Raw genomic sequence first — 12,552 nt, 5'->3', positions numbered from 1 at the left:
TTATTTGGCTGTGTCAGGTGTTAGTTGTGGCACGTGAGACCTTCGTTGCAGCATGTGGGATCTTTTGTTGCCGCACATGGGCTTCTCTCTAGTTGTGGCGCATGGGCTCAGTAGTTGTGGTGCGTGGGATCTCTAGTTGTGGCACGCAGGCTTAGCTGCCCTGCGGAGCTCTAGTGGAATCTTAGTTCCCCATTCAGGGATCGAACCTGCATCCCCTGCATTGGAAGGTAGATTCTTAACCACTGGACCACCAGGGAAGTCCCGGGAAGTCTGTCTTTACTCATCTCTATTCCTCTGTGTAGTGTGTACTTTTTTCTCTGGCTGCTTTTAGAATTTTCTTTTTACTGCTGGTTTTCAACAGTTTGATTATGACATGCCATGGTGTGTTTTTTTTCCTTTTTGTCCTGCTTTGAGTTTGCTGAAACTTTTGGATTGATAGGTTTATAGTTTTTATCAGATTTGAAAATTTTTTGCCTCTTATTTCTTGAGGTATTTCTTTTGCCCTTGCCTCCATCCTCTCCCGCTTGGACTCCAGTCACACATCTGCGGATACACTTGATACTGTGGCAGTGTTGCTGAGGCTGTTTAGTTGTTTACTTCCTTTTTCCCCTTAGGGTAGAAGTTTTTATTACTGTGTCTTCAAGTTCTCTGATCTTTTCTTCTGCAGTGTCTCATCTGCTATTAATCCCATTTAATTTTTCATTTCGGATCTTATTTTCCAGCTCTTGAAGTTGTTTGTTTTTTACATATCTTCTGTTTTTTAAATATCTATCTTAGTTGCATGCTGCAACTAAGAAGTCCACGTGCTGTATATTGTTCATGTTTTCTTTTACATCCTTGAGGATATTTTGTAGTATTTAAAGTTTATATCTAGTAATTATATCATCTTTGTCATTTCTGGTCATTTCTTTTTTTAAAAATAAATTTATTTATTTATTTATTTATTTTTTGTGGTACACGGGCCTCTCATTGTTGTGGCCTTTCCCGTTGCGGAGCACAGGCTCCGGACACGCAGACTCAGCAGCCATGGCTCCCGGCCCAGCCGCTCCGCGGCATGTGGGATCTTCCTGGACCAGGGCACGAACCTGCATCCCCTGCATCGGCAGGTGGACTCTCAACCACTGCGCCACCAGGGAAGCCCAGGTTTATTTTTTTTTTTACTTATTTTTCTGGCTGCGTTGGATCTTCTTTGCTGCACGCGGGCTTTCTTTAGTTGCGGCGAGCGGGGGCTACTCTTCGTTGTGGTGTGCAGACTTCTCATTGTGGTGGCTTCTCTTGTTGCGGAGCACGGGCTCTAGGCACGTGGGCTTCAGTAGTTGTGGCATGCGGGCTCAGTAGTTGTGGCTCATGGGCTCTAGAGCACAGGCTCAGTAGTTGTGGCGCACAGGCTTTGTTTCCATGGCCTGTGGGATCTTCCTGGGCCAGGGATTGAACCCATGTCCCCTGCATCGGCAGATGGATTCTCAACCACTGCGCCACCAGGGAAGTCCCTCGTCATTTCTGTTGACTGATTTCCCTTCTGTTAGGGGTCACAGCAGTTTTAGTTATATGTCTAATAAATTTTTAGTGGATCATGGACATTGTGATTGTTATGTTGTTGGGTTTAAGTTTTTTGTCTTTAGAATGTTGAAGTTTGGCAAGACAGTTTAGTTAATTGTATATCATGTATATCCTTTAAGGTTTGTTAGGGCAGGTATAGCTTTTTCTCTTGCTTTTCTCTAATTTAGTGTTAATACTAAGGAGAGACATTTCTGGAATGTCTGCTGGTTGCTCTGGGTGCTCAACAAGGACTCTGCACTCTGGCCTTGTGGAATTTGAATGCCAGCCCTATATGAGCTATGGGAACGCTGCCTTAGTGCTTCCTGGCAGTTCTTACCCAGCCTAGTGGACTAACCACTGTGCCTGTGAAGATTCACCCAAAGGTTCGAGGGGACCTCTGCAGACTTCCAGAGCTCATTCTCTGCTTAGATTCCTCTGGCATGCTGCCCTGCAAATTTCAGCTGACTCAGCCTCCTGGAACTCCAGTCTTTGCTATGCTTGAGTCCCCCCTCTCTGCATTGGGTTCTAAAAATTACTTTCTGGTGGACGGCCTGAGTGGCTGTAGATTGGAGTTGGTTTGTTACCATGCGCTGCCTGTTGTTCCAGTGTCTGAAAATATAATTGTCCTGTTCTCTAATTGTTGGTGGTGGTAAGGCAGTTCCATATCAATTATTCCTGTATAACTGGAAGTGGAAATCCTTTTTCTTCTGTCTTATTACGTTGGTTAGAACCAGCTTGTTACTAGGTCATAGTAGTTGTAGAGGTATTTTCTGTAAAGCATGGTATTAGATATTGATTTGATATAGAATAATAATAAAAAATAAGAATATTTTCCTTACATTTTAAAAGCAGGAATGAATGTTGTATTAACTCTAATGCCCTTTTAGAAACTGTGAAGATGAAAGTTTTTTTTTCTTTTGCTCTATTGATACTTTGGATTATATAGATTTACTAATATTAAACCATTCTTATATTTCTAAATAGCCCTTTTTTCTTTTGGCATTTTGTTTTAATGTCATGTTGATGTTTAACAGGAAATATTTTATGTATGTTTTTCCCTAGAATGGATGATGAACTTGTTGTTGGAATTTGTGCGAGATAAGAAATCTCCGGCTGACCTCGTACATCTGGCTTTTAAATTTCTTTACATCATCACCAAGGTGATATTTACGTACCACTTTGTAGTTGACAGAACACTTTCTTAATATACTCGGTCCAGAAGTACCTTCCAAAATGGTATCTCTCAGGAAAGATTGTTCTCATACAAAAGTTGTGGGTTTCATGCTTTCTCTTTTTACCATGTGCTGGAGATCAGATGTTAGTGATCCAGGGGACCCTTTGGCTGAAACAGTGCTTTTCAGCATTGTTTTCTGCGTCTTGTATTTGAATGGATCAAGCACCAGCTAGCCAGAAAGGGACGGAGAGGATATATATACATATATACGTATATATATGTGAGTAACTGAGAAAAGTTTCTTACGAGGAAAAAGGAAATAAACTTGGAAGTGGAAGTGCTTCTCAGATGTGGATGTGCAGATAGCTTTTCAGGGATCTTTTTATGATGCAGATTCTGAGTAAGTGGGTCTGCTGTGAGGCCTGATATTCTGCATTCTTACAGGCTCCCAGGTGATGTGTGTGCTGGCTCATACGTACCATGGGAGAGACTTGGCCATCTTGGCTGGGGTTTTGCTTCTGTGGGACCTGCTGTGTGGTGGAGGGAGGCCTGTGTGCACACTCCTTGCCCTCAGTTAGTTGAATGCAGGGTCTCTCCTGAAGGTGTAGTGCCACCGCGTTTCATGGAAGCCTTAATGAATTTGGGACCTTCTGGGTTCCCGAGGACTTATTCCTCATAATCAAGGTAGAAGCAAAACTTGTTAGTTTGTAACATAGCTATATTTCTGATGAATCAAGATTGGTTGGTCAAATTGGGACAACATATTTATGAAATGATTTAAGAAGTAAAGGTAGCTTTCTTATTGTTAGTCTTACTAAGTTGTATCACTGTAATGTGATGTAATTCTCTTTGATCATTGGGTGGCATAGGTGGTGATTTTTGGTAATAGAGAAAAAAATAATTTTGCTACTTTATTTTCTAATTATATAATAATTCAATGTCTTTATTTGATAGGTTCGAGGATATAAAACATTTCTTCGTTTATTTCCACACGAAGTAGCTGATGTGCACCCTGTTTTGGATATGTTTACAGATCAGAATCCTAAAGACCATGAAGTGAGTGTCCCTTTCCTCTTCATTTCCTGTCCCCCCGACTTATTCCCTGGTTTTCCCTGCTCCTGCACTGGCAGCTTCCTTTCCTGTTTCCTTCAGTTTTATCTTATACTATTTTGTATCATTCCCTCTCTTTTCATTTTTTTTCTTTGGCTTTCTCTTTTTATGTATGTTACTTTAAATTATTTTGTTTAAAAAAATGCCCTTTATAAAGAAAACAATAAACCTCCATACAGTGTGATGGTAACTATATCATCATCCAAATTTTTTTAACTTAAAATAGAACTATGTTGGGGGTCCCCAAGACCACCCCAAGTCCAGTGATTTCCTAGGATCACTACAAGAATTGGCATGTAGTCATCCTTATGGCTATGATTTACTACAGCAAAATCAGCAGAGGGAGAAGGCACATGGGGCGAAGTCCAGAGGAAACCAGGAGTGAGCTTCCGGAGTCGTCTCCCCGTTGGGTCACGCAAGGCACTTGTGATTCCGCAGCACCAAGTTGTGAGAACACGTATGAGGTGTTGTCCACCAGGAAGGTCGTAGGGGCCGGCACCCACAATTTCTGTGCGGGCTGGTCATGTGGGTACTCCGCCAGGCACATACTAAAACCCAGAAGGAAAGCAGGTGTTCAGCATAAGCCACATGGTTGGTACAAACGGCCTGGGCACAGAGTGACCCTCATCAGTTAGGGAATGGTGGGAACGTTCCCCGAAAACCAGGTTCCCAGATGCCCGCCAGTGGCCAACCTTGCAGTCCAGCGTGCTGGGGAGCGCTCTTGGGCCCAGGACACGTTCAGAAGGGCACGCAGGTTGTAACTGCAAACTCAGGGAATTGTCTTGCTGTGCATGTGCCCTGCTCTCCTCTGCTTCTCATGCCTCTGATGGGGAGTCTGGGACCAAAGCAGAATCTTGTTTTATTGACTCCTCTGTGACTGGAAGTTGAGAATTTTTTCTTAAGTCTTATGTTTTTTTAATCTTTTTCTCTGTTTTCCATTTTCTTGAACAGCTGATTGCACGCTGAAGGGTGCCAGTGATGAGAAGCCATTAGACTGACATGTTATGATTTTTCTTTGTTCCTTTTGCTGTTTCTCTTGGCTGCATGCCCCAGGGCATGTGGTGGGGTGCGGTGCTCTGCAGCCTGGCTCCGAGGCCCTGGCGTTTGGAGGCCTGGGTGGGCGCTGAGCGGGAGGGGGTAGCAGGACTGCGTGGTGCCCTTGCACAGGAGTCATGTTGCTTTGACTTGGCCCTGTAGACCTGGGAGACCCGCTACATTCTCCTCCTGTGGCTCTCCGTGACCTGCCTGATCCCGTTTGATTTTTCACGCCTTGATGGCAACCTCCACAATCAGCCTGGGCAAGAGCGAGTGTCCACCATGGACCGTATCCTCCAGATAGCAGAGGTGAGTGTGGCTGTGAAGTAATGAGCTGCTGACCAGTGTCCTTTCTCATGCCATTAGGGCTTAATTAGGTACACTTGTGACATGTGTTTATCTCTTCAGCCATTGTTACTGTTTTTCAGTGAAGTGAAATTCCATTTCATAACTTACCATGAAACTGATAATTCCTAAAGGGGTCAGGATGAATTACTTTAGCAAATCTTATTTCTCTGTACATAGTGCAGATACTCTTTTTTTTTTTTGTGGTACGTGGGCCTCTCACTGCTGTGGCCTCTCCTGTTGCGGAGCACAGCCTCCGGACGTGCAGGCTCAGCAGCCAGGGCTCACGCTCCGCAGCATGTGGGATCCTCCCAGACCGGGACACGAACCCGCGTCCCCTGCATTGGCAGGCGGACTCCCAACCACTGCACCACCAGGGAAGCCCAGTGCAGATACTCTGATGATAACTTAGAAGAGGTTTTAGGGGGTAATGGTAAGACAAATTAAAGGTCCATTTAAAATCTAATTTTTAACATTACATAAATAATACATGATCATTGTAGGAAAATCAGAAAATAAAAAGCAGGAAGAATATTAAGGTGAAATCTCTCAAATACCTAGAGATAACACTTGTGTTTTTCTTCAAACTTCTCCTGATACAGATGTTATGTGTGTAGACATAGATTATTGTATTATCTTTTGCTGTGGAAAATATTACCCTGAACTTGAGTGGTTTAACACAGCACACATTCTTCATCTCACAGTTTCTGTGAGTCAGGAATCTGGCTGTGGCTTCGCTGCGCCCTGTCCTTCGAGCTCTCCCCAGGCTGCAGGCAGAGCTCGCCTGGGGGCAGGTCGCTTCCAAGCTCTCATGGTCATGGCAGGAGTCAGATCTCGAGGGTGTTGGCCAAGGGCTTCAGTGCTTTGCCGGCTGTTTGCCACTCGAAACCCACCCTGCGCCCCCAACGATGGCAGCTTATTCTGTGAAAGCCAGCAAGGGGCAGGGGCTGTAGCAAGATGCATGTCACACTCATGTGTGGCCCAATCATGGAAATGACATCCCACGCCCTGCTGAATTCTCTTGGTTAGAAGCAAGTCAGCGTGTCCTCCAACCGCGTGGGAGGGATTACACGGGACGTGGGCACTGGTGGGAAGGACCAGGGCCCATCTTAGAGCCTGACCCTGACACTTACTTATACTAAGCTTCTTTGAGCACCTGCTGTGCGCCAGACACTCCCCAGGCAATCCCACTAAAGGCTTTTTCATACATTAACTCCTTTCATCCTACTTAATGAGGCAGTTCACTGTTTTTATCCTCATTTTACTGAAGAGGCAACAGGTGTAAAAATAAGTGACTTAGCCCGCTCACTCTCTCACATGCGGTGGATCTAAACTTGAACCTAGGGTTTGGCTCCCTGCCCGTCCTTCACAGTGCTCCGCGCGGCCCCTGTGTACTAGGGCCCCTGGTGTCCTGCTGTTCTGGGACCTGCTTTTCCCCTGAGCAGGACTGTCTGAATGTCTTGTGTCAGTAAGTAGACGTCTCCCTCAGAGTCTTTAAGGGACACGGTGCTCCACTGTATCTTCATTTCTAAAATAGTCTTTTTTAGGTAGGTGGTTTGTTTCTAGCTGTGTTCCGTTAACCCTTTGGGTGCTTGTCTCCTAAGTGGGATTGCCTGGGGAGAGGACCTAATTTCTAACAATTTGTCCTCCAGAAAATAGATCTTTTAAGTGTATCATTTGGAAAACAGTTGAGATGAGAAGTGGAAACCTCTTAAGGTGTAATTGCGTTAAACTTCGGCCCTCCTGTATCTGAGCCGGGCCTCCTAGCTGCTGTGAATGCCAGAGTGCTGGTGGGTTCCAGGAGTGTTCTGTGCACACTCTGGGTAACAACATACACTCTTCATTTTTCTGCTGCTTTTGCAAATGTGGGTTTCAAGGGGTGTAGCCACGTGCTGTATGAGGATTGGGCACTTCCCTGAGGGTGAGCACACATGTGGCAGCTGCAGCCCTGAGTTCACGTTATGAGTGGTTCGTGCAGCTTTGGAATCTGGCCTCTGTCTGTGAGCCTGGGCTCTTGTGGAGCTGCTGAGTGTGGGACCAGGTGGCTGAGTGGGTCCCTGAGGTCTACATCGTGTGTTTAATGGTGCCTGTCCTTTACGCTTCCTTGTAGTCCTACCTGGTCGTCAGCGACAAGGCCCAAGACGCAGCTGCTGTCCTCGTGTCCAAGTAAGTGCTTTCTGAGAAGGTTTACTGTCTGTTACTGTGTGTGTCTGTTGTCATCAGAGAGGACGTTGGGATGATAGGCTTGGGGAAGTCTTTGCTGTCCTGAGGACTCTGCTGCTTTCCTTGAGGGAACCCAACGCTGTTTGGGTGCAGGAAACCTCTGAACCTGATGTGATCACTGACAGTGCTGTTTAGGGGCTCAGGGTCACCTGACGCTGGGTTAGGAGCTCGTGGGCCCGTCAAGGGAGCGCAGATTTAGAACAGGTGTAGCAGTTTCGCCGGGGCCAGGCCTCCCCTCTGGGGGAGGGGGGGTGGCAGTTAGAAGAGCCTTTGGAAGTCACTTAGAAAGCAGTCCACACCATGGTTTGTGGAGATCATGGGCTGTGATTGCGTCATTGTGGCTTGGGATAAAAATCCCCAAACATCCCGTGTTAACTAAAAACAACAGGCTGTGCCCGAAACAGGCCAAGATGGGTTTATCTGATGAGCTGGGTAAGATGACCCAGGCAGCAGGGCCTGGAGTCTCCAAAAAAGTGCCAAAGACACATGTGAAAGCTGAGTAGACTTGTTTCATGAAATGTGAGAATGGAAGAAAGCAGTTTTTCTAAATTAATCTTCTTCATGACATGTGATTTAAAGTATGTATATAGCATAAACGAGTTAGAAAATTTGGCTTTTTTTCCCCTCTACATTTGTGAAAGTTAAAAATTGGCTCTAAAAACTTTTGGATGTTTTGATCGGGAAAACAGGGCAACGCCTCCTTCAGGGTCACCTTCTCTTAGGTGTGTAGCCATGACCTTGCACAAGGCGGGAAGAGACATGCTTGATTTATGGGTCAGTTGGGGGCATTGGGGAAGTATTTGTGAAAGTACTGGCTAAACCAGAGGGCAGAGCCTAAATGCGAGAAGCTGATTTTAGGAGTGAGGAAGGAAACACCTGAGCTCGCCTGCGATGCTTACCCTGGGGGAGGAGAAACTCACTGACAGAGGCTTCTCGTGGTTTTGACAAGGAGTGGAAAAGCGTGGCTTTCTTTCTAACTGTGAAAGTAATCATGTGTGTTCAGGAAAATAAAGAAAAGTAAAAAAGTACAAAATAAAACTCACATGTACTGTCATCCCCAGAGATGTAACTGCTCTGTCCTTTGTCCCCCACTGCCCATGGGCATGTTGGTCTGTGGCCCATGGGTACACTTGCAGGGTTGTTTCAGGTGCTGGCAGGCAGGCCTGGAGCTTTGGTCAGTCTTCCAGATGCAATTATGGTGTGATCTATTCTTCCTCCAACCCCACTGTACGTGTCGACTTTTTGTTAGTAAAATTAGCGCCGCCTGGGACACTCTACATGAAACTTTGTACTGTTCTGATCGGCTGTATTTTCTCCTTCCAGTTTTTATTTTTTTTGTATTTATTTATTTTTGGCTGCGTTGAGTCTTCGTTGCTGCGCGCAGGCTTTTCTCTAGTTTTGCGGTGAGCGGGGGCTACTCATTGCTGCGGTGCGTGGGCTTCTCATTGTGGTGGCTTCTCTTGCTGTAGAGCATGGGCTGTAGGCCTGTGGGCTTCAGTAGTTGTGGTGCACGGGCTCAGTAGTTGTGGCACACGGGTTTAGTTGCTCCGCGGCATCTGGGATCTTCCCGGACCAGGGGTCGAATCCATGTCCCCTGCACTGGCAGGCGGATTCTTAACCACTGTGCCACCAGGGAAGTCCCCCTTCCAATTTTATTGAGATATAATTGACATCCAGCACTGTACAAGTTTAAGGTGTACAGCATGATGATTTGACTTACATACATCATAAGATGATTATCACAGTAGGCTTAGTGAACATCCATCATCTCTTATATAGATACAAAATTAAAGATACAGAAAAATATTTTTTCCCTTGGGATGACAACCCTTAGGATTTACTCTCCTTTTTTTAAATTGAATGAAAGATTCTTTAAATTCTAAACTGCTTTACAGCTTTCAAAAGTTTCACACACATGATTTCATATAATCTCATAATAATCCCTTTTCCCCATACCCCTTTATTGCCTCTCCCCCCAGGATTTACTCTCAGCAGCTTTCATGGATAACATACAGCAGTGTTCAATATATTTATCATGGTGTACGTTACAGACCTAGTACTTATTTATCTTACAGCTGGAAATTGGTACCTTTTTGACTGCCTTCCTCCAGTTCCCCCTTCCCCACCCCTGCCTCTGGTAACCACACGTCTGATCTTTTGTATGAGTTTGTTTGATTTCTGATTGGTTCTTAGGAATGAATTCCTAGAAGTGGAATGAACATTCTAGGGGTTTTAAATGCAGCTACTGGAAAGGTTGAGCCAGTCGGAAGTCTCCTTTTCCCCATATTTAGCAACACTGCATGTGATCTTACAAATGTTTACTAAATTTGTTAAATGAAACATCTTTATTGTTTATTATCTTTTATTACCAGCAGTACTGAGGGTTTGGTAGAGTTCTGCTGAGCTTGACCTGGTGGAGTATTGCACCTGTGGGGTGGGGGAGGTGAAACCCTAAACCCTTCTTCCCTCCCTGGTGTCCTCCAGAAAGGTGGCAGCTGGCGACCCTGGCTGCCTGTCCACTGCTGGAGGGATGCTCCCCTGCCATCTAGTGGTCGGACGAGCAAGTGTTGGTGAGGTTGAGGCCCGTTTTCCACCCAGCTCCTGCCGGTTTGCCAGGTTGTAGGTGCAGCCAGTTTTCCTCAGTTCTAGAGAGGGCGGATGCCCTCAGGTCCTAGTATCCCACCTCACGGACGGGTTCTGACTCGCATATTTCTGTCTTTTTTGGTGGGTTGTTAACAGTGAGGCCCTGGGTGTGAAGGGTGGTCACATGTGGCCTTTGTCCCCACTGGCATCTATTTTCTGATATTTCACGAGGGAGCTGCCTGTCTTACTCTCGCTGCCATCAGCTTTGATTGCTTCCTCTTACCATGTGCAGTTCTGGAGCCGCACCTATTTCCTTTCATTAACTGGAACCTTTAAACATCAGCTGCGTTTTCTGTAACTTTGATGTTACATTTACGCCAAGACGTGTGGATATGAGTGTTATTTTACAGAAACTCTTCAATGGAAATATGTGCCTTTATTCTTATTGATTACATTAATTTTAAAAAGATATTTTTAATCTAACTGTAAAATCAAGGTATGCTCCAAGTAGAAAAGTTGGAAATTTTGGAACATAGAAAATTAGGAAAACCCCACACGTTTATAATTATAATACACAATACATGTGTTGTATTTTTTTGGTGTTTTTCTGTGCTGTTATTGTATGGAGTTTGCACAGCACAATCTCTTTGAGTTAGCACCTGCTTTTTCACTTAATTTCACGTTACCGTTGATTAAATGGCTCCTTTAGATTCCACTGTTTTTAGTTACTCTGACCAGCATTCTCACGTCCTTCCTCTTATAAGCAATGCCATAATGACTAGCTTTGGGTGTAAACCTGTTTTGGTATTTGGGATTATTTTCTTAGGCCAGGCCCTTAGAGGTGGACTTCTGAGTCACAGGACACAAGGACATTGTTGAGTGTCTACACCTGTCGCTCGGTGACTCTTGGGAGCGTGTTTTCAGGACTTTTGCAATCATGGGCAGCCTCAAGAACAACCCTCTTCCCCCAGTTGGATTGTGCATTGTTTTGTTTATTACTAACATTTAGTTTGTATTTCACTGATCGCTGGTGAGCTTTAACACATGAGTCTTATTTCAGATATCGTATGTCCCGTGTAGTGACCTGATTTCTCATATCTGTGGGATTCTTGGTGCTTTTTCTCCAGTAGTATGAGCTTTCTCTGTGAAGGATGTTAGCTAGAGGAGGGTGTGATACTTCCTCCAGTGGGTTGGTAGCCTTTTTTACTTTCTTCTTTGGACTAAAGTTTTAATTCTAATGTCAAAATAGTAACTTTTTTCCTTTTATTTATTTAGTTATTTTTACTTTTATGCTTGAAGGCTTACCCTATTAAGAGATTTTACAAAGAATCATTTATATTTTTCTACCTTTTTATTGTTTAATGTAGAATTATTAATCCATTTGGAATTTCTTTTGGTATAGGATATATGATAGATTTTTTTCCTTCTTACAGGTAACTAAATTCTATCACCATTTTGTGAATATTTAACTTTTCCATTAATTAATTTAAAAACACACACAAAGTAAGTTCTTACACAAAATAGGGTTTGTCACTTCACCCGTACTGTTTCACTCTCAGACCAGATACTCTGTGGTAACCGTACTGACAAGGGTCCGGAGCAGCAATGTGTCCCACTGGTGTTTTGCCCTTTGTCCCTCTGGTAGGTCTAGTCCTGTAGTTAAGGTTTTGCTGATCACTCTTGTGGAAATTACCTTCCTGAGAGAAAGACAGTGGGGTCTCTAAACACCTGCACATGTTAGCTGAGTTCCACATTGAAAGTAGATGTAGTCTGTGATGTAACTTTTCCTGAAAGGGAAGGAAGTGTAGGATTCAGAGATCTTTCAGTTTGTGTAGAAGGGTCTCGTTCTGTGTGTTACACCTGTGGGATAGGTATTTTCCATTTTTGCTTATCTGTACTTTTGGACCTCTGCTGCGAACATAACATTTCCTTTTTTAGAGAGAAAAATAAAAAATATAAAATAACCTATTTGCTTAAATCTTTCAAAGGAACCTTAGGTTTTTACTGTAATTTGGAAACTCACCTTGTGTGATTTTGCCCAGGAAAGGAAGTTGGCCGCTACAGGCTGCACACAGAACATCAGCCTCCTGCCTGCTCAGCAGATGAGTGGGTGGAGGAAGCAGGGTACGTGGCCCGAGTGGATGGCGCTGTGACTCACGTCTCCAAGTTGGGCTTTGGGTCCCAGCAGGGCCGCTTACCGGCCCTGTGGGCCGTTCTGTGCCTGTGACCTCGCCTGTCCTGAGGGCCACCCCACTGCAGGCGCTGTGCCTGCCCACATGCAGGGTGAGTGCCGGCCGGCTGTTGTCTTCAGGCTGAGGATCAGGTCACTGTAGGTGTGACCCTCATCCTGTGGCCCCCTCCAGAATCAAGGAGCTTTGAACAGGGCCAAGGACATTGAGATAGGGTGTATAATACCAGTTATCCATTTTAGATGATCACTCTGAGGTGCAGATTTTATGAAATTCCTGGGCCCTCTTCTCAGACCCGCCGTAACGCAACTTCTTGGCTGGCGGGGGTGGCATGTGAGTTCGCCTTTGTAACCA

General features: G+C 44.8%; 1 protein-coding gene across 1 annotated transcript in view; it reads left to right on the top strand.

The window, feature by feature from the left end:
- Window positions 1–12,552, top strand: part of TBCD (tubulin folding cofactor D) — a 177,067-nt gene that overhangs the window by 14,711 nt on the left and 149,804 nt on the right. The window contains exons 3-6 of the mRNA XM_067716312.1: window positions 2,602–2,699; window positions 3,668–3,769; window positions 5,021–5,167; window positions 7,314–7,369. Coding sequence (XP_067572413.1) covers window positions 2,602–2,699; window positions 3,668–3,769; window positions 5,021–5,167; window positions 7,314–7,369 — 403 coding nt within the window. The remainder of the gene's footprint in view (window positions 1–2,601; window positions 2,700–3,667; window positions 3,770–5,020; window positions 5,168–7,313; window positions 7,370–12,552) is intronic.

This window comes from Pseudorca crassidens, chromosome 19 (assembly GCF_039906515.1).
Source record: "Pseudorca crassidens isolate mPseCra1 chromosome 19, mPseCra1.hap1, whole genome shotgun sequence".
NCBI lineage: Eukaryota > Metazoa > Chordata > Mammalia > Artiodactyla > Delphinidae > Pseudorca > Pseudorca crassidens.
Note: the sequence above shows the minus strand (reverse complement) of the source record. Positions and strands in the feature narration are given on the sequence as shown.